Raw genomic sequence first — 22,418 nt, 5'->3', positions numbered from 1 at the left:
GTGCCAATTGTATTGGCAGCAAGTGGGTCCTGATGGGGTAGCAGAAAAGCCAGTATTCCTGTTGCTGCACCTCGTTTAAACTGTTTCTGGTGATGCCACCCAAGCATGCGAGAAAGAGGAGCACGTGACAGACAGCTAAAGCACTCTGCTCAGAATGAAAGCGGGGATGTGAGACCATGGCCTGCTCACTGAGTGCTTGGAAGAGAGGCTGTCCATGTCGGCTACCCAGCCAAAGTCTGATTATCAACACACAACCAAAGTGCCCAGGGATAAGGGGAGCTAATGCCAGGGTCTCTGTGAAGACACTCACTGGCCCACTAGCGATATCGAGCATGTGGCATTCCAAACAGCAGTACTTCCCCGTGCAACCCACAGATTCTAGGCAGCGCAGTGAAAAGGAGCGAACTATCTTTTGAATCTCAGTAAATTAGTTCTAAAGTTTATATGAAGAGGCAAGAGACAGAATAAATAACCCAACTTTTTAAAAAAAAAAAAGAATACCAGGCATGGTGGTTCACACCTTTAATCCCAGCACTCCAAAGGCAGAAGTAGACTTCTATCAATTTGGACTAGCCTGGGCTACACAACAAGTTCAAGCCAGCCAGGACTACATAGTGATGGCCTATCTCAGACAAGTCAAAGGATGATGTCCTGACTGATAATTTCTATAATGCTTCGACCATCGGGAGACTTAACTCTTGTGGTGCTGGGAACTGAATCCGTGCTAAGTAACTGCTGCGCCACTGAGCTACACCACCAGCCTTTATTTGGATGATTGGTTTGAGCCAGAGTTAATTATGTAGCCCAGGAAATCCTCCTGTCTTTGCTTCCCAAGTGACAGAGTGGTTTGTGTGTGGCCTTCTGTGTTTCTCATATCCAGCTTGGAGTGGAAGGGCTACAGAACAGGGAGCCCAGAAGTAGATTCGAACAATACTCCTGCTTAATGTTGGTAAAAACAAACAAACAAATGCAGCGTGTGTTACTTTAATCACCTGAGACCAAACACCTGACAAAATCAGCGCAAAGGAGGAAAGACACTACTTAGCTCAGTCTGAGCCCAGGGCTGGTGGGCATTCTCAATTCTTTCCTTTCATTCCTCCTATGCCCTACTATGAGAGCTTGGGTCTTCCATACCTTGGCACTTCTCTCTGGAAATATCCAGTGGTGTCTCTCAATCTAAATAGACAAGATAACATAATATATATGTCCATATATGTATATGTAATACATATTTTCAAGTATATAATACACAACACACACACACACACACACACACACACACACACACACACACACACACACACACCGGCAGAAAGTCTTTTCAAAGAAAGCTCCTGAACTACTGGGTATTCACATGAAAAATGAGACAAGACAACAAGCCTGAACACAGAACATTAACATCCTTCATAAAAATGAAACTGGACTACAGGCCTCAATACAAAACACAAGGGCCAGCAAGTTGGCTCAGTGAAGAAAACACACTTACCTCCAAGCCTGACCATGTGAGTCCAAACCTTGGAGCCCACACAGTAGAAAGAGAACCAACTGCACATTGTCTTCTGACCTCCAAACACATTCCACTACAATAAATACATGTAACTAAACAAGATCGATTACTATGTAACATAGAGAATTTAAATGATCCTGGACTAGGATGGGAGTGTGCATTGCATGTGTGTGTGCATGAACAGTGTGTGTGTGTGTGTGTGTGTGTCTGTCTGTCTGTCTGTCTGTCTGTTGGTATTTGAAGACTGAACCCAGGACCTTGGACATGCCAGGCCAGTATTCTACAACTGAACTACATCCCAGTAGTGATACTTTTATAATTTATTTTTATGTGCATTGGTGTTTGAGGATGTCAGATTCTCTGGAACTGGAGTTACAGACATGTGGGTGCTGGGAATTGAACTCAGGACCTTTGGAAGAGCACCCAGTGCCCTTAACTACTGAGCCATCTCTCCAGCCCCCAATACTTTTGTTTTTAACACCAAAGGCATAATAATATACAAAATAATTGAGAAGCAGAGTTTTATTAAAAGTAAAAAAAACTTCAGCTTTGAAAAACTGTCAACAATGAGAGAACAGAACAGAGAACAGGATAAAATCTGATAGATGATTGGTCCAAAGTATGTAAGAGGACCTTAGAGTTGAATCAGAAGACAAACATCCAGTTTATAAAATGAGCAAACACCAACAACGGAGAAATACAGGTGGCAAGCTTGGCGTGGTGGTAGAGCAGACAGGTCATGAGTTCAAGGCCACTATTTCAACATTTTCAAACAAGGTACAGAGAAGGCAAGTATCAAAACAGGTGCCCCGTGCACTGCAACGGAAACCCCTCATGACAAATTCTGCCAAGGACACAGAATGGCAGAGCCCTTCCTTTTGGGAGGTGCACAGTACACGCTCACACGGATGGGTTACCTCTTACAGCACAGGTCTGTGCTGACCACACGATCCCACGCTTGAGCTCCCTGGTGTCCAGTGGAATTAAAAACACACAGGGAAAACTGCTGCAGACATTGTTTCAAACTCTCAAACTCAGAAGCATCCAGGTGGCCTTCAGGACAAGCTGTGGTCCAGACAGAAAACGGAACGCTGCTCATGAGAAGAGCTGAACAATCGAGTCGTGAATCCATGGAGGAAACCTAGATGCCTATCACCACATGAGGGAATCCACGCTGAAAGACCCCAAAAGGAAAACCCTTGGAGACAGTAGCCAGGCTAGTGGCTGCCAAGAGACTAGAGAGGAAGCAATGAGCAGCACACGGGCTGTTCGGGGTAACGAAGCCATTCTGTACAGTGATGGCAGGTGCTGCACTTTAGGGTTCGAAACTTCAGATAACAACTTTCCTCATTTGTGAGGACCACATCAGACCACGCAGACCAGAGAGCTTTTCAAAGTGCCACACACACAGCACTACTGCCGGGTTATCTCTCAATGCCCCTGAAGCATGTTCTGGTGTGTGTTTTGATGCAAAATTCAAATCTCTTACTGGTTAGCTCTTAGTGTTCATGGTTAAGGCTATGTCCCTGTGCACAAGACACGTAGCTCCAAGCAGGGAGGGACTGTAGAGTCCTGACCCCAGAGCTAACTGCTCTGCATGACACTTGCAGTGGGGAAGAATGACTAAACTACAAAGATTCCCACGTACGCACCAGTGGATATGGTCATTCAGCCAACATGGCACATTAACAACACCCGCTGGTTAAACAAAGGACAAAATGCACAAGAGTGGTCCCCACAGCCAGCTGTGAAGACCAGGACCAGTGGCTCCTGAGCAGAAGGCACTTCTGCTGAGCTCCCATGTCCCCATGCCTGGGGATGGCACTTCCTCTTTCCAGGGCCAACATTGAGACAATCTGGGAGATCAACACCTTGAGTTCATTGAATGTGACATTTACGATGAGACCAAGAGCTAAAGCAGAAGTTTATTGACATCCACTTATATAGTATTTTACACACACACACCAAATATAGAGTCCTCAACATTCAATCTACTCTTCTCAGAACTACTTCATGAGAAAATGGGTTTCTTTGCCCTCCCCCAAGGAAGATGCCTCTGCTATTTACGCTCCTGGAAATAATACATTTGATCATACCACCTTCATAAACACACTCGTCGAATCCTCTGCAGACAGTGAAGATAAACTAGCACAGAACCCTCTCCAAATGCAATGCTTCACAACAGAGGTGTAGTGCAAGAGATAGGAAATGGTGACTCCTCAGAGGCTGCATACACACCTAGAAGAGAACACCAGAGAACTGAGACCCCAACTGGGGGGCCCTAGCTTCTGAGTGTGGCCAGCCGGGACTGCATAGCCTCCAGGTCCTCTTCATCATCTTCCTCATCTCCTTCCGAGGCAGCCATCGCTCCTGCGGGTTCAGGCTCAGGAAGGGCATCGGTTACTTTACTGGGTGCTTTGCCCAAGGCTCCTAAAGAGAGAGTGAACAGCTTAGAACCCACTGCGTAAGGAACAAGGTCTTTGGTTTTATAGCCTCCACTCACACCTATACGGCAAGGGAGCAGCTGTCTAGAGTGGAAATCTGCTTCCTCTGACAACGCACATCTTAGCTGAGAGAAGACAACAGCTGGGTTGGGAGACTGACTTGCTATGCTGCCTTCAAGTGGTCCGCCTGCCCCAGGCTTCCGATCAGCTATACTACCACAGTAACACCACATCTATGCCCCCAAATCATAAAAATTTTCATTTCCACAATATCAGGTATAGTGGTGTATACTTGAGTCCATATACTTGGGGAAGAAGGGTCACTTTAGTTCAGGATTTTGGGGCCATCTTGAGCAAAATAGTGAGACCTCATCTCACAAAAAACAACAAACAAACAAAAAAAGCCATTAATTCTGAAGTTCTTAATTTAAGTTCCTAAATACTACTGAAAACCTAAACTTATTTTCTCTGGATAAAGTTTAAATGTTGAAGCCAGACTGGGTGCACAGGCCTATAATCTCAGCTAACTGGGAAGCTGAGACAGGAGGATAGAAATCAAGGCTACAGAGGTCGGCATGAACAACTTAGTGAGCCCCCATCTCAAAATAAAACTTGAGAACGGAGCTCAGCAGCACTGCCTGTTTCATGAGAGGCTGCAGCTCAATCCCCAGGGCCACAGCAAATAAAAAAGCCAAACAAGATGTGGGGTGCACATCTGTAGTCCAGTATGCCAAGTGAGGCAGGAAGAGTGAGAGCACTGTGAGTGGTCGAGGGTGAGTGTGCTGCTATGCACTGTAATGCTGTATACTGGCCGCCGAGATGTGCTGCCTTGGAGATAAGAGAATCCTCATGTGCACCAAGTGGTGCTGTGCACCGCCGTAACCTTGCTCCTGAACTTAAAACGAGAGGATGAATAAAGCCGCCTACAGCCCATAGCTGGGCAGAAGACGGAGGTGGAGCTCTGCTTCTGAGGACTTGGGGTCTAAAGAGAGACCACCAAAGGAGCAGACAGGAAAGAAAGAGGAAGAAGCCTCGGTGAGGGATCTCGAGAACTGGCCATAAAGGTTGCTGAGATGGAACGGATCGGCTCAGGCAGAAAATGCCACGTCCGTGCCTCAGGGTCACTGTCAAGGAAGCGGACAGACAGCACAGGGTGGTGTCGGCCTAGCTCTAGTACTACTAAGGCTTATTATGAATATGAAGGTTTTGTGTCCTTTGTCTGGGAACTAAATGATCTAAGGTGGGGTACCTAATGTTAATTAATATTAACATTAACCACCACAGTGGTTATAATATAGTTATAAACCACGATAGTGAACAAAAAAGCTAAACATTTCAAAAACCAAAACAAAACAATTACCTTCTTCTTCTCAATAATTTAAAACAAATAAAAATTAAATTCCACCATTTTCTTGAGCATAAAATTTAGAAAACCAAAAATTAGCAAAAAAGGTTAACCCTTTTTATTTCTGTATTTAACACAGACATGTTTTACACTAATGTCAGGTCAAATTCCTAACAGCTCTTTTCATTGTGAAAATTAGAAACTAAAAATCCTTCATTTCTTGAAAACTAGTTAGACAGCTTTACTGTACTTATTCCTTAAGAAACAACTTCCACACTTCAAATGCAGACGCAGCTCTGTTGAGTGGCTGGGGAGGAGAGGGTGGGAGGAAGAGCTGAAGGGCTCTCCTGCTCATACCTGCTGTGATTTCAAAGAGGATCCTGTCAATCTCCATTTCTGCTGCTTCTTCCATTTCCTCTTGATCATCCATGCTTTCAAACGTATCCTCTAACATCTCTTCTATGATTCCAGCCTGAACAAAGAACAGAACGCCACCTCCTCAGTGCTACAGCTGCTCCCACCAACACCCCAGATAACACCAGAGAAAGTTCTAGTCTCTCTGACTCTAGCTCATCCTTCCCAGGTGGCAAAGAAGATCCTGGCCTCTGCAGACAAGGCAGGAAGGACACAGTGCTCTAATCTGCAGGAGGTCAGAGATTGTAGCTACAGCAGGAGTTCCTGTATTAACTCTGACAGTCCTCCAGAACATGCTGAGAAGATGGACAAAGACCCTTGAGCTGCTTGGAAAGCAACTCCCTAACACTGCAAATACAACCTGAGGGGACAAGGGTTAAAACAGGATAAAAACTGGTTGAAGTTACAAGAGACACCAGAATAACAAAGGCATGAGCAGGAACAAAAACAAACATCCCAGCAGGTCAGGCCACAGCTGCTGGAGGAAGGTTAATCTGGTGGGTGAGTTGAGAATCAATTAATCACCAAGCACTGATCATCTCCTCTTAAGAGAAGCCAAGGGTTTCTGACCTACAAAGCAAACCAGTCACTGCACTAGAAGCCTGCGCCTGGCCATCTGCCAGTCAGCCTTCTTTCCCAGAAAGTAACAAGTAGGTGGGGAGAGGGCTCAGTTGGTAAAGTGCCACAAAACTTGAGGACCATTTCAAATCTCCAAGCTCCCATCTATACCCAGCAGTGGGATAAGGAGTTTAGTGGTAGCAGCCAACTGGCCAGCCAACTTGGCCAGACTGATGAGCTTCAAGTTCAGTGAGATTCTGTCTCAGGAAAAAAAGTGGAAAGCGACAGAGGAAGACATGAGATGTCAACCTCTCTCTGCTTCCACATACACACAAACAGTGCTCACACACCGCATCCCACTCCCGCATGCACAATTTCCTACTCACTTTACATCATGCTCACTGCCCTCCTCCTACTCACCCCCTCCCACAACCATCCCCAATCCACCCTCCCCCTCTCCTGAGTGAATACCCCCCCCACACACACACACAAATTTTTTAAATAATAGCAAGGGGCCATGTGGCACAAGTGGCCCTCCAAAGCCCTGCAATTGTCCTCAAGTTAACACTTAACAGTGTACCCAACAATGAATGAGGCCATTTTGTGTCTGTTAGAGAAAAGGGGCAGAAAAGCACCCTCCTATGTCAGAAAGAGGCCCCGGAAAAGCAGTCAGAGAAGGGAACCCCCAGTAGTCTTGCAAAATCAAGAGGCATAGTGCCTTGTCTGCACACCCTGGAGCAGATGGCTCTGAGCTCTGTCCCTGTTCCAGCAATCCACTTACCTTCCAGTGTTTGTGCTTTCTGACCCCTGAGGTGACTCCCGTATTCATGAATTTAGCTAGTATCTAGTCTAATTATAACCCCTTACCTAACCCAAATGAACAAACTCATATTCATGGTCACAAAGGTAGAGCCCTACAGCCTAGCTAGTAGAAAGTTACCTCAATGTTGAAGTCTACTGTTCAACAAATAGCACTTTGGAGACTATAGCATGAAGACTGTTTGTATCCTGGACTACACAGCAAGTTTTAGCAGCTAATACAGTGAGATTCTGTCCTAAAACAAAACAAAACTCCACAGACTGAGTAAAATCAAAAATTCAACCATACAAAAAAGATACATCCAATCGTGTACCACTGTTAGCACTCAGTCCCCAGAATCTGCAATACACAAGTTTCCTCCATTCTGTACTTTTAGTGTTCACAAACCACTGTGAAAAAGAGCTTAGAGATTTGTTGTAATAAACTCATCTCCTCGTATCTTGGTGGCTTTGTAAGTTAAAATGTTCAGCCTGGAGTTACTCCAAACCTCCACCTCTATAAGCATATGATCTCCAGCTTGGGTACATATCGCATGTAAAGCATATGAAGAACATACCCTTCTAATCTACTCCCTGCTAACTGCTACTGCCCAAACATTTTCCTTCTGAAGAGCTAGGCCCTGGGCTTTTATAATATTTTCCATCTGTTCATCTCTAGCCCCTTCACCCCTCCCTCTGCCCACCCCTAGTGTCCAGTATATGGTTCACATTCAGAGATTAAACATTCTGGGTGGTAGGTGGAGATCCACGTACAAAAATTTGAGTTGCATATTCTTGGTTGTCAGACCACAGTTCTAAACTACAAAATAGCACTTATACAAGACGTCAGCTCAGATGACAAGAGCAGGCACAGCTGCGCCCCAGTCCCAGCCTTACTTATAACCCAAGAGACCTGGGCTGCCTGGGAGCTTCAAGATTCAATGCCCTGTGTGAAATAGCTACACCAACAGTACCTGAAGATCAAGACAGGCCGAAATGCCTCTCACTTGTGGTTCAGTGCCAATGCCCCCTCCTGCAGCCCTGTCTGGAGGTCAGTAGTGTAGTTACTACTGCACCCTGATCCTGAAGCTGAGGTACCTACTGCCTCCATTTGGTTCTCAGTTTCTCCTTTTTGTGGCTAAAAAAGCCATCACCGATTACAGCCTGCGGCCAGATCTGGGGTTCCTAAACAAAGGGTTTGGGTCACAGTTATTCTGTTGAAATGCTATCTAGGGCTACTTTTACACTGAGAGGCAGAAATGAGTGGCTACAAGAATAGACACCAAGGCATAACACAATTTATTATCTAGCACTGTAGAACTTGCCAACTTCACCAATACTCTCACAGCCGACAGTGAGATAACTAATTGTCGCTTCCCTCCTGTTGCAACCCACAGACCCCACTGCTAGATGTTCCCTGTCTGGAGATCTGGGTATTCTTAAGCCTCTTCTCAACACTAACAAGTCCACTCAGCCTCTGAGATGCTTTGCAAAAAATAGTTTCAATCAGATAACGTTTGCTCCTCTTCTCAAAACACTTCTCAGAGCAGTCTCACTCTGTCAGTCGCTCCACACAGCCCCAGCTCACAGGCCCTCAGAGGAGATCAGAGAAAGCAGAGCCACCACACTAACCTTCATCATCTCTTTGGACAGCTCCCTCATGGTGGCCTGGATTTCTGGGATCTTCACAAGACTCTGCATTGCCTTCATCACTTCCGTGCTCTTCTGCAGGGAACCCGCTACTCTCAGGACCGCTGGAAAGGAAAGGCTGCATCACCCGGGAGCGTCCAGCACAGAGAACAGGATGAGAGAGCCCAGCTCAGCACTGCTCTAGCACATGGACGGCAAACTTACTGCCGTGCCTTTATGATATGCTATTGTGCTAGATGTGAGAGGTCATGTTTGAAACTGACTCATACCTACATGTGCTGGACAGTTTTAAGTCATCTTCTAGTCATCTGAGAGGAGAGAATCTCAAATAAGAAAATGCCACCATAAGACTGGGTTGTATTCAAGCCTGTAGAGTATTTTTTTTTTTAAGATTTATTTATTTCATGTATGTGGGTACACTGTCACTGTCTTTAGACGCACCAGAAGAGGGCATCAGATCCCATTACAGATGATTGTGAGCCACCATGTGGTTGCTGAGGACTGGACTCAGGACCCCTGGAAGAGCAGTCAGTCTCTTAACCGCTGAGCCATCTCTCCAGCCCAGGGAACATACCCAGGTGGTCCTGGGTTCTATAAGAAAGCAGGCTGAGCAAACCTGTAAACAGCACCCCTCCAGAGCTTCCCCATAAGGTGCTCCTCCAGGTTCCTGCACTGCTGAGTTCCTATCCTGACGTCCTTTGATGGTAAACTGTGATGTAGAAGCGTAAACTAAATGAACCCTTTCCTCCCTAACTTGCTTTTGGCTATGGTGTTTCACCATAGCAATAGAAACCCAAACTACAGCACTAGGACATTGCGGTGTGAATTCTCGGAGATTCACCAATGAGTCACTGAGGAGTGGCCTGAAGGTCTGCAGCTGACCATTAGGAAGGGAGACTTAGTGTGACACCTGGAAACAAGTCACAAACAAAAGGCTGGGCTCAAGACTAAGGTTAGGCCCACAGTGGGAAACAGAAGGCTTCCAGTTTACGCTAGGTAATAATGTCTGCTCTGTGAAGAGCTTGTTGCTGCTGATCCTCAGAAAAGTGAAATAAACAGAAGTAAAATGAAGTACGTTATGTGGTTAACACAGGGCTATAGTTCCTTGCTAGGGAAAAGCCTTCGGTGATCTAACACTGTGATGGTTTGCATATGTTTGGCCCAGGGAGTGGCACTATTAGAAGGTGTGGCCTTGTTGGAGGAAGTGTGTCACTATGGGGGTGGGCTTGGAGACCCTCCTCCTAGCTGCCTGAGGATGCTCAGTCTGTTTCTGGCTTCCTTCAGGTGAAGATGTAGAACTCAGCTCCTCCTGCACCATTCCTGCCTGGATGCTGCCATGCTCCCGCCTTGATGATAATGGACTGAACCTCTGAACCTGTCAGCCAGCCCCAACTATATGTTGTCCTTTATAAAACTTACATTGGTCATGCTGTCTGCTCACAGCTATAAAACCGTAGTTAAACAAACACTATATACATCTTCTTTCCAAGAAAGTGTCATAGAAGCAAATGACCATTTCCCTCTCTGTGTTCATTACTAACACATCAAGTAACAAGTGGACAACCTCCGCAATGTGCTATGAAGTTGCATGAGGTCATTCACTCACTGTAAAGCAAGTTGCTCACTAACAGTGACACACTTGTCCTGTACTGCAGTGTCTGGAAAGCCGGGAGGCACTGAACATTTAATTTCAGCAGAATCCAGACCCTAGGAATTGTTCTTCTCTAACAGAAAACATGAGCGAACAGGCCTGTCTAGCCTGCACTGAGCATTTTCCCAGATAAGGAGATGGCTTCAATTCTCTGACCACTGGAATAGGAAAGCCGAATGTTAATGTATGACAAGTAGCATTAGAAGACGGCTCAGGAATCCGTGCAGCTGAAGCGAGCAGTAAAGCACCTATGCCATCAGGAGGACATAAGAAGATCGGTATTAGGAAATACTAAAGCTGCTGGGGAGATGGCGCAGCAGTAAATGGACTTGCCCTACAAGCCTGCAGATCTGAGTTCAAATTCCCAGATCCTGTAAAAAGTGTTGTAGGGGTAGAGACAGGAGGATTCCTAGGGCTTGCTGGCCACCACCCTAGCTCCAGGATTAAAGAATGTACTGGCCGGTTTTCTGTCAAAGTGATGTAAGCTACAGCCATCTGAGAGGAAGAAGCCTCAGTTGTGTAAATGCCTCCGTGAGATTCAGAAAGGCATTTTCTCAATTAGTGATCAGTGAGGAAGGGCGTAGCCCATCATGTGTGGTGCCATCCCTGTGCTGTTGGTCATGGATTCTGTAAGAAAGCAGGCTAAGTAAATACAGGAAAGCAAGCCAGTAAGCAGCACCCGTCCATGGCCTCTGCATCAGTTCTGCCTGCCCTGTTTGAATTCTTGGCCTGACTTCCTTCAGTGAACACTGCTGTGTAAGTGTAAACTGAAAAAACCCTTCCTCCCCAGCTTGTTTTTTGGCAATAGTGTTTCATCACAGCACTAAAAACTCTGACCAGGAACTCTGTTTCAAAGGAATGGGTAGAAGTTGATAGGTCAGGATACCCAACATCCTCTTCTGGCCTCTGCACACCCATAGGTGTGCGCACCAGCACAAATGTACACACACACTCTCTCTCACACACACACACACACACACAGAGAGAGAGAGAGAGAGAGAGAGAGAGAGAGAGAGAGAGAGAGAGAGAGGCAAATCCCGTGTGGTTGTCTCTGTGGCCTGTTGTACCTTTGCAGCACAGAGTACAACACACTATGGTTAATGATTGATATGGAATGTAAGAAAGGGGAGGCTAATAGCTGTGCTGGTTCAGGAAACGTGGAGCTTGGTGAGCTGAGCTGATGGGGCGGCAAGGAGTGCCCGTGGACTGTATGGGTAATGCTGTAATGGGGTAGTGCAGGACTCAGGAAGTATGTTAGCTCTAAGAGTCAGCTGCTCTAAAACAGAGCAGTCCTGGCTCCTCAGCTCCCCAGTGGCTTTGCTGAGACATACTGCTCCTTATGAAGCCATTCATCATGAGGCCTTCCCAGAGGCCAGACACCAAAACTACGAGCTACATAAACCTCTCTATGAAGTACTCACCTCAGATACCCTGGACTAAGACATATATAAAAGTAGTGTGACTAAGGCCACAAAATCTGAGGCCAGATTGGGAGGGAATAGTGAGGCAAAGTTTAGAACAGAGGCTGAAGGAACGCCCATTCAGAGCCTGCCCCACATGTGGCCCATACATATACAGCCACCAAACTAGATAAGATGGATGAAGCAAAGAAGTGCAGGGTGACACGAACCAGATGTAGATCTCTCCTGAGAGACACACCCAGAACACAGCACATACATAGGCAAATGCCAGCAGCAAACCACTGAACTGAGAACGGGACCCCTGTTGAAGGAATCAGAGAAGGACTGGAAGAGCTTGAAGAGGCTTGAGACCCCATATGAACAACAATGCCAACAACCAGAGCTTCCAGGGACTAAGCCACTACCCAAAGACTATACATGGACTGACCCTGGACTCTGACCTCATAGGGAGGGATTAGGGGTATGTTTGCCCAGATACCACTGACACACAAACTCCTAAGAAGTGCGTGTCAATACCACCTGTGTGCTTTCAGATCACGTAACCCATGAACATGATAACGTCTCAACACATGACTTACCAAGAAGATTTAGTCAGTAATAAAATGTCTTCCACTATAGAAACACGCAGAACTAGACAGTTTAACTCCTATATTCTACTCAAGAGTTGGATGAGTTAGCTATTTTTAAAGTTTCTTAAAATTAAAGTGAATAAGTAAAAACACATTTTATGAGGCTAGAATTATTTAGCTGATACCAAAGTCAGACTAGGGCACTTCTGGAAAACTATAAGCTAATCTCACCAGTAAACAGAAATGCAAGACTTCTCAACAAAATATTGTAAATCAAAGTCAAGCACACATATGAGCAGGAGGAAGAAGAGAAGGAAGAAGAAAGCAGAGGTGATTACATATGAGATTGTTCACCATGATCAAGTGGAATTTATCCTTGGGATGCAGTTCAACATACACAAACAGTGTGACACCATGTATTAATAAAACAAAGGGTAAAAGGGGACTTAACTCAACAGATGGAGAAAAGCACTCTCTCCCATGGTAAAAACAAACCAGCAGAAACCTGGGAGAGATTTGGTAGGAGGATGAAGGCCATGTATGGCAAACCTGTAGAAAAAGGAGACCGACAGGTCCATTCTCCCCACTCTCTCCCTTAGCTAACACTAGCGCTCTGGGACACCAGGCTGTACTCCTGAGCTGTAGCTTCAGCCTGGGAAATGCTTCTTTTGGAGGCGTTTTGGTTTTAGTTTGTTTTTGTTTATAGACACGGTCTTACTATATATCTCAGGCTGGCCCAGAACTCACTTTCACCTCATGGTAACCCTTCTGTCTTAGCCTCCCAGGTGCTCGGGTTCCAAGCATGAGCACCATGCCCACACACTACTTTTCAGCATAGCACTGAGAGCCTAGCGCTCACACTGAAGGGAAAAATATAATGCAACCCAATAGGAAAGGAAGAAATGAAGTTTCTGTATGTTGATGTCATGATCTTATCCTGGGAAATTCTTAACTGAGAAAACTATTAGAACTAGCAAATTCAGTAAACTTGCAGGATTAAAAAATCAACATATAAAAATCTGTAGCAGTTCTTTCTTTTTGCTTCCTGGCTTCTGGCCAATGTTTTGTCTCACCTAAAGCTCATAGCCAACAGGGCCAAGTAACCAAGGACAAAAACCTCCAGATTCATGAATCAAAATAAACATCCTAATAAAACAATTCTGGTTCTACAAACAAATAATGAGCCACCCAAAAGAAATAAAACAATCTCATTTACAACAGCAATATGAAATTTCAAGTATTTAGGCACTTTTACCATAAGAATGCAAATTAGTACAGCTATTATGAAAAACGGTATGGAGGCTGTCCCTGTTGGCACATAACTAATAATTCCAGCAATTGGGAGGTGGAAATAGGAGGATCACCCTAAGCTTGAGGATAGCCTAAACTCACACAGTAAGTCCTAGGCCACTAGGCTACCTAATAGCCAGGTTACAGAACTGTCTTTGTTAGGGATAGTATTACTGTCATGAAACAAAGAAAAGCAACTTGGGGAGGAAAGGGCTGAATTGGCTTATATATCCTGTCATAATCTGCTGAGGGAAGCCAACATAGGAACTCAATCAGGACAGGAACTTGGAGGCAGCAGCTGATAGAGAAGTTATGGAGGAGTCCTGCTTGTGGGCTTGCTCAGCCTACTTTCTTATAGAACTCCAGACTACCAGCCCAGGGATAGCACCACCCATAATGAGCTGGCCCTCCCTCATCAATCTCTAATTGAGAAAATGCCTTGCAGGCTTGCATACAGCCCTATCTTATGGAGGCACTTTCTTGATTGAGATTCCTTCCTCTCAGATAACTTTAGTTTGTGTCAGGTTGACATAAAACTAGCCAGCACAAAGACTCAGTCTCAAACAACAACAACAAAACAATAAAATGATATAAAGATTCTTTAAAAACAACTAAGAGCAGGTGGCCTAGTAACCCCACTCCCGGTATATATTAAAATTAGTGAAATGAAAAGGTCAAAGGCTATATGAATCCCTACATTCATTGCAGCCTCATGATACAGACATGGAAGCATATTTACATGCTCAACAAACAGATGGATAAAGAAACTACACACTTACTTGGTTTGAATCTGAAATGCCATTCTCCCACCTTGACCCTCAACCCCAGCGCCTATGTTTCAGCTTAGTTTTAAATGCTAGGTGACTAGTAGTGGCACTATTTGGGAGTAACTGGACTGGGAACTGGGGCCTGCCTGGCAGAAGCGGGTTACTAAGAGAAGTCCTTTGCAGGTTAGATCCAGCCTCTGGTTTCTGTCTCACTCTCTGTAACCTCTTTACTCTGATGTGTTCTTCCATTTCCTCTCTGCCTTATGGACTGAAATGTCTTAGAGAGTAAAAATAAACTGGTCATCCATAACTCAGGTATCCTGGTCACAGTGACACCAAAGTAATATAACACACACAATAATACAGGCCTTAAAGGGGTGGAAGTCCTGTCACTCATTACCATATGGATGAGTCTGGAAAACATAACAATCAGTGGAACAAGGCAGACTGGAAAACAGATGACACACGGAGCACCTACATGTGCACTCTAATAGAGCTAACATCACAGAAGTAGAGAATAGTGGTTTACAGAAGATGCCAGCAGAAGGGACTTCTGAAGGGGATATATGGAGTACTGCTGACCAAAGGTAGTGAGGGTCAGAGTCAGGAGAAATCAGCTTTGGAATGTATTGCACAGCAGGGTAATAAGTCAACAATAACATATACAGTAATGTGCGGTGGGGCTAAGGGCACAGTCCAGGGGTCGAGGCTTGCTTTGCATGTGCACAGCTTGGGGTTCAAGCCTCAGCACTGTCGCTGTGTTAAAAAGCCAGGCAAGAGCGATGAAGAATACACTATCTGACCTAGCAGATCACAACCACATTTTATCCTGGAAATGTAATTATGGTCTGTCAATCAGAAAATAAATGCATGCCAAGTACATGGGAAAGCATTTCATTTGAGGCTCTGTAATCATAGGCATATGCTCACGTGTGTATGTGCATGTGCATGTGAAAAATGTTAGAGTAAAATCAAAATATAGCAGGGTAATTTGGATGTTGTCCTGAAAGGAGTTATGACTAAGAAGGGGCTGTGGCCCCCACAGGTAAGATTCTGCCAGGAAGGTGACATCTCTGACAAAGAGAACTACATTTTTACATGTGGTGACAAAATTGTGATTACTTACAGGAAAGGAAGTAGACAATAGCTGCATCTATTTCAAAATCACACAGGAAATGGAGAAGCTGACTTCCTAGGACAGCCTATGCCAGAAGTAAAAGTCCAATGAGACAGTGGTCTTCTACTTACACGGTCATCTTTCCTGAGCCAAGGACATCATAGACCTATACTATGTATGTGTTACTCCACAATGTCACCCCAGTAGGACCATCCTCCTCTTCTGTAACAAGAAAGTGGTTCTGTATACAGAGAAAGTGGGGTTGATGCCCAAAGTATGAACATTTCATTTTATGTATTTCTGTTGTATTTTAAAATAAGCCCATACTCCAAGTACTTAGATATGTGCAGATATTCTCTAAACTTTGTTAGAAGGTCTGTTTAAGGCTCATGCACTGTAACTTACGTCAGAGTTTTCCCCATTTTTAAGGATGAGCATTATTTTGTATGCACATGGTATGTATGTACAAATGTGTGTTGTGTATCCCCTGAGTACAAAAGGAAGTCAGAAGACACCGGGTTTTGTCTCTATTGCTATTCACTTTATATTTTGAGACAGGGTCTCTCACTAAACATTTCTGTTTTGGATAGGCTGGCAGGTCAGAGAGCTCCTGGGATCTCCCTGTCTCTTAACACCCTCAACCCCATACTAGGGTTATAGGCATGAGTGGCCATGCTCAGTTATTAATGGGTGCTGGGAATTCAAATTCATGTCCTCTTATTTGAATAGCAAGCACTCTGACCCACTGAGCCATCTCCCCTGCCCTAAGACTGAATAATATTCTAATATGTATATGCAACATTTTATTTATCTCTCCATCCACCAATGGACCTTTACACTGCTTCACCCTTTGGCTACTACAATCACATACGGATATGTGATGTACACATATTTGTTTATGCCTCTGCCTCCAATGCTCAAGTACACACCCAGAAGCAGAACTGCGAGATCACATGGTAATGCTATTCCTGCCCCACCTTTGAACCTCTTCCTTAGCTCTTGCTCCCATTCAAACATGCTCATCATCTGTCTTTCTGCAAGCAGCTGCTGTCAGAAAGCTGTACTTGCCAAGTATCTAATCACAACAATATATTAATAGCTGGCAAAGGGTAACATCACCCACCTGGGGACAGCTATATTTTAATAAGAGAACATGTTAAGGGGGAAAAAATCCCTTCCGAGCAGTCACAGACTAGGGCTAGATACAGAGCTCTAGGGCCAAGACTGGCAAATGGTGCTTAGAAACTGGTTATATGCCTTGCTTGTTCCCTACTCCTAGGATGGAGCCTTTCCTTTGCTTCCTTCTCGGATTTGATCCTGCTACCCCTCAACTGTATTAAATCTCCCAACATAAAACATTCCACCACAGTCACAGATCTCAAGGAGCTGGCCTGGCCAGTCCCAAGTAAACCTTTCTGTTGTAGCATGTTTTCTTCCGGAGTTCTTGTGTCCTTGCTGTCTTCCAGGCTCCCTCCCTCAAGCTTGCTTAGTCGTCACTAAGGCTTTTCCACTCTGCATTCAGATTCACCTTCCAGTCCACACACTGGTTCAGAAACTCATTCCATTCCATTTCCTCTCGGGCCCTAGGGCCTCCATCTTTGGCATGAGACTTCCCTGTGCCTGTAGTTAGTGTTCAAATAGCCCAGACTTAGTTCTCCATACCCACAGTATGAAGTTACTTCCCTTACCTAACTGTGAGAACTTTGACTGCAACCTTCCTTTGCAGCCCCACTTTCCACTTTCTCCTTAGTGCACTCATGTGTCCTGAACACAGCCTGAAATACTTCAGCTGTCTCTGTGCACTTACTCCTTCCACTCAGATTCCTCCCTCAATCTCCTCAAATTTTAAGGAGGTAGAGGCAGGTGGATCTCTGTGAGTTTGAGGACAGCCTGGTTGACAAAGTAAGGTTTGGGTCAGGCAAGAGTTGTTACACAGAGAAACTCTGTCTTAAAAACAAAACAAAACAAATGTTATGAAAGGAAATGAAAACGTTAGTCTGAAAAATCCAACAAATGACTAAAGTCACTTGCTTTCAGAAGAAAAGACAGTAAAAGGAAACATATACAAAAGAACTGAAAGGTTCAAGTTCCCAAATGGAAATAACATCCAGGAATAGCTATGGGACTCTTCCCTTAGAAAACCCAAAGGAGGAGAGAAGCAATGTAACCTAGATTGCCAGGGGGGACACAGGGACTGGGTGAGGACACCAGACAGGAAATGCATTGGTAAGCTAATGACAGATCTTACTAATCTACCTGGCTGTTTACTCTAGCTTTGTAGACTTACATTTTACCATAATAAAGAATTATATTAAAAAACAATTCAGAAAGGCTCAACACAGAAATACTTACCAGAACAAGTGAAACTCTTCTTCCCTTATTCTGAGCCCTCAGTTTGAAGCATCTTTTCTGATGTGTTGACCCTCTTGTACTTATTTACACACTTGCACAAACACATTCTCCCATTTACCCTCACAGCACATGCTATACCTACAGCCCTCAACCTTGCTTTCCTAGGAAAATGGCTTTCCTAGTACCCTCCTGCTGCCAAGTGGCATGTCAAGCTTGAATATGCCACAATTTATTGGGTCAATCCCTCACTGAAGAAAACCAAAATACTATCAGTTCCACTATTGGCAATGTCTTTGCAGTGTTGGCTTTAAGTATCTGCATTTTACTCACTCGGTAAATTTTCCTGTTTACAAATATATACAATTACAAAATTATTGCAAAACAAAAGAAACATCAAAAAAATTTAAAGTAAAATGAACATGAATGACAAAAATTGTATATGATGTGGTGCTTCACTTAAACTACTGCTTTAGTGAGGGTGATCCTGTGGGAAAACACTGGAGAGCCCTGTCTACACAAAGTCTTGTATGTTTGACTGCACTTCTCTTTTATGACTACTGAAAATTCTTGCATTCAATGGTAATTACTTGGCAAGGCCATTAAATACAGTAGGTTTGACTCCATTTTTTTCTTTTTAATTGTTATTTTCTTGAAACAGGATCTTTCTATGCAGCCCTGGCTGTCCTGGAACTGGCTATGTAGACCAGGTCACCTCCAACTCGCTGACATCCACCTGCCTCTGCATCGGAAGTATAGAGATTAAGGTGTGCACCAACATGCCTGTCAGAACTTTGCTCTCTCCATGTTACACTACCATGATTAAAATTGGTACCAAGTCAAAAATGCAAATGAGGAAGTTAAAATTTCATGAAAGTAAATGATTTTAAGATGACCCATAGACACATATGTCAAGTTTATAAACAATTGTGAAAAATGACTTAAAATTTGGTTAATGCTCAAAGAAAAATCACAAGACAAAGAATATATTCTTTGACTCCTCTGTAAAATCTACCAGAATGAAAATGGCTGGCCTTACTAGGAGTGATGGCCCATGTCTTTGATCCTAGCACTGGATGACAGAGGCAGATGAATCTCTATGAGTTCTAGGCCAACCTGATCTACAGTCAGTTCCAGCATAGGATAGGGGATAGGATAGGATAGGGGATAGGATAGGATAGGACAGGACAGGACAGGACAGGACAGGACAGGACAGGACAGGACAGGACAGGATAGGATAGGATAGGGGAGGGGTTAGGATAGAGGATAGGATAGGGGATAGGATAGGATAGGATAGGATAGGATAGGGGAGGGGAGGGGAGGGGATAGGATAGAGGATAGGATAGGATAGGGGATAGGATAGGATAGGATAGGATAGGGGAGGGGAGGGGAGGGGAGGGGATAGGATAGAGGATAGGATAGGATAGGGGATAGGATAGGATAGGATAGGGGAGGGGATAGGATAGAGGATAGGATAGGATAGGATAGGATAGGGGATAGGATAGGATAGGATAGGATAGGATAGGATAGGATAGGATAGGAGATAGGATAGGATAGGATAGAATAGGGGATAGGATAGGATAGGGGATGGGATAGGGGAGGGGATAGGATAGGGGAGGGGATAGGATAGAGGATAGGATAGGATATAGGATATAGGATATAGGATATAGGATATAGGATATAGGATAGGAGATAGGATAGGATAGGGGATAGGATAGGGGATAGGATAGGATAGGATAGGATGGGAGATAGGATAGGATAGGATAGGATAGGATAAGATAGGATAGAATAGGGGATAGGATAGGGGATAAGATAGGAAAGGGGATAGGATAGGATAGGGGATAGGATAGGATAGTGGAGAGGAGATAGGAGAGGAAATAGGAGAGGGGAGAGGAAATAGGAGAGGGGAGAGGATATAGAAGAGGGGAGAGGAGGGGAGGAAAGGAGAGGAGAGGGGATAGGATAGGAAGGAAAGAAGGAAGGAAAGAAAGTAAAAGGAGAGGAGAGGAGAGGAGAGGAGAGGAGAGGAGAGGAGAGGAAAGGAAAGGAAAGGAAAGGAAAGGAAAGGAAAGGAAAGGAAAGGAAAGGAAAGGAAAGGAAAGGAAGAGGTTGACTGTGAATTCACTGACTAGTCTCTACCTTCCAAGTTCTGACATTACAGGCACTGTGGCACCTTGTCTACCTAACAATTCCTATAAATACTTTCATGCTTGAGAGCATGTCTGACATGAAAGAAGGTATATATTTAAAACCTAATATAGCCAAAATGACTTTCATAAATTTTGAATCAATTATTAATTACATTGAGATGAGTAAACGCAGACTCGAAGACATTTCTGTTGATTTTGATTTGGAAAGTCATGTTTCACATGAGTCTACTTTAGGTTGCTATACCTTGGTAAGTGATGGATGTTGGAGAATAACTTTTAGGATCAAATCTGGGTTGTCAGACTTGACAACAAACACCTTTATCTGCTGAGAGCCATCTCACCAGCCTCCAGAAACCTATACCCTTGGACAGAAATGTGATTATTTCATTTCAAAGCATATTTGGGGGCTAGGGATATAGCTCAGTTGATATGGTACTTGCTGAGGACGCACAAAACCCTAGTTCCATTCCCCAGCTTCACATAAAACCAGGCGCAGAGACACATGTTCTGTGACCCCAGTACTTATGGAAAAGCAGAGGCAGGAGAACAGAGGTACAAAGTCATCTTCTACATAAGGAGTTCAAGGCCAGCTTGGGCTACATGAGCTCCTCTAGCCAACAGCACAGCTTGAATTTCTTATTGGAATTGAGAATTTTTTATATATCCATTTACTCTTCTCTGTCTTGGTGTAATTTTTTAAATGGTTTTCAGAAGGCTTTTGATTGCACTCTATCAGCTTTTGCTTATTACAATTGCTTAGTCACATCTTCTTTTGACTTTGTAGAGAATAATTTTAAACTAGTTCAGAAACTTTAAAACATTTTATGTTCCATTTATCAACCTTTTCCTTTATAAGATTTAATATTTGACTCTGAAAACATTTTTTTCATTTCATCTTCTTATAAATGTTAAATATATTTTCTTCTAGTGCTTTTGTGATTTTTTTTTCCTGGAGCTGAGGACCGAACCCAGGGCCTCAAGCACTCTACCACTGAGTTAAATCCCCAACCCCTGTGAATTTATTTTTTATCTTCAATATTTGGTCCATTCAGAAATTATTTTAGCAAAACAGATGGATTCCTAAAGCAGATTTAAATGCAGGATATAGTTTCCTAATTTCCTAACTCAAAATTCAAAGTAAAAAGATACATGCTATTTCTGAATATGAGTCTCTTAGCTGCCTAAATATTAGAATTTCTAGGATGACAATGCTTTATGTGCACAGTAAGCAAAATATACTTGAAAACCAGAAGCAAATACACTGAACTGAATTTAAGGAAAAAAAAAAAGGTAAAGGAGGAAGCAGGAAAATCATGAGTTCCGTGCCAGTGTAAGACCTTGTCTCAAAAACAACTATCATTGGAGCTGGAGAAATGGCTCAGCAGTTAAGAACACTGATTGTTCCTTCAAAGTTCAATTCCCAGCAACCACAAGGTAGTTCACAACCATCTGCAATGAGATCTGATGCCCTCTTCTGGTATGTCTCAAGACAGCTATAATGTACTTATATACATAAAGTAAATAAATAAATCTTAAAAAACAAAGACAACCATCATTAACAAGACTGACGACCCCCCCCCAATTAAGCCTAATGCATTTGACCTAAGTCAAAGAGATGAAAAGGTACAAAGGCACTATTCAAGATTTTAGCTTTTAGTTAATACGGGGATATCACACTATTGCTGAGAAATCTTACAAATACCTAAGAAATAAGCAGACAATGTACATGAGAAGCAATTATAATGAAAATGGGCAGTGAAGGTGCCTGAGCCCAGGTGACTTAAGGAAGTCTCACCTGGAAACAGGGTTAGTACAGAACATTTAGACCTAGACACCTGGTAGATAAGGGATCTAAAATGAGATACCATATAGTCTGCATTTCTTGAGAGGGTTTCCTGAAACTCAGGAGTTATAAAATCAAAACTGGGAGGTAGAAAAAGAAACTGGCTGGAAAAACTGAACTAATAAATAGAGCTGGAGGGATGGTTTAGTGGTTAGGAACATCTGTTGTTCTTGCAAAGGATACTGTTTGTAACTCTAGCTAGCCCCAGGGGAGATAAGACACCCTCTTCTGGCTTTTGCCAGCACTCACAAGCATGTGCATAGATATACAGATAAATAAAAATAAAATAAAAGAGGGCTGGAGATATGGCTCAGTGGTTTAAAGCACTGGCTGCAATAGTAGAAGACCTGGGTTTGATTCTCAATATGCACACGGCAACTAATAGTCTATAGAATTCCAGTTCCACTGGACAGGATGTCCTCTTATGCAGGTATTCCACACACATATTGCACAGACATACATGCAGGCAAAACAATCACATACAGAAAGGAAAGCTAAATAAAATGTTTAAAAATATATAATAAAAGTCTCTGAAAAGTGAAATA

The 22,418-nt window shown here is 43.7% G+C and overlaps 1 protein-coding gene across 2 annotated transcripts in view; it reads right to left on the bottom strand.

The window, feature by feature from the left end:
- Positions 1–3,412: 3,412 nt before the first annotated feature.
- Chmp3 (charged multivesicular body protein 3) overlaps positions 3,413–22,418 on the bottom strand; it is a 46,003-nt gene continuing 26,997 nt past the window's right edge. The window contains exons 4-6 of one of the 2 annotated variants that reach the window (XM_006236631.5): positions 8,699–8,820; positions 5,654–5,768; positions 3,413–3,937 (exon numbers count right to left, since the gene is read on the bottom strand). In XM_006236631.5, the coding sequence (XP_006236693.1) occupies positions 3,789–3,937; positions 5,654–5,768; positions 8,699–8,820 (386 nt within the window). In that variant the 3' untranslated portion in view covers positions 3,413–3,788. 2 annotated transcript variants of the gene reach the window in all.

This window comes from Rattus norvegicus, chromosome 4 (assembly GCF_036323735.1).
Source record: "Rattus norvegicus strain BN/NHsdMcwi chromosome 4, GRCr8, whole genome shotgun sequence".
In the NCBI taxonomy this organism is placed as follows: domain Eukaryota; kingdom Metazoa; phylum Chordata; class Mammalia; order Rodentia; family Muridae; genus Rattus; species Rattus norvegicus.
Note: the sequence above shows the minus strand (reverse complement) of the source record. Positions and strands in the feature narration are given on the sequence as shown.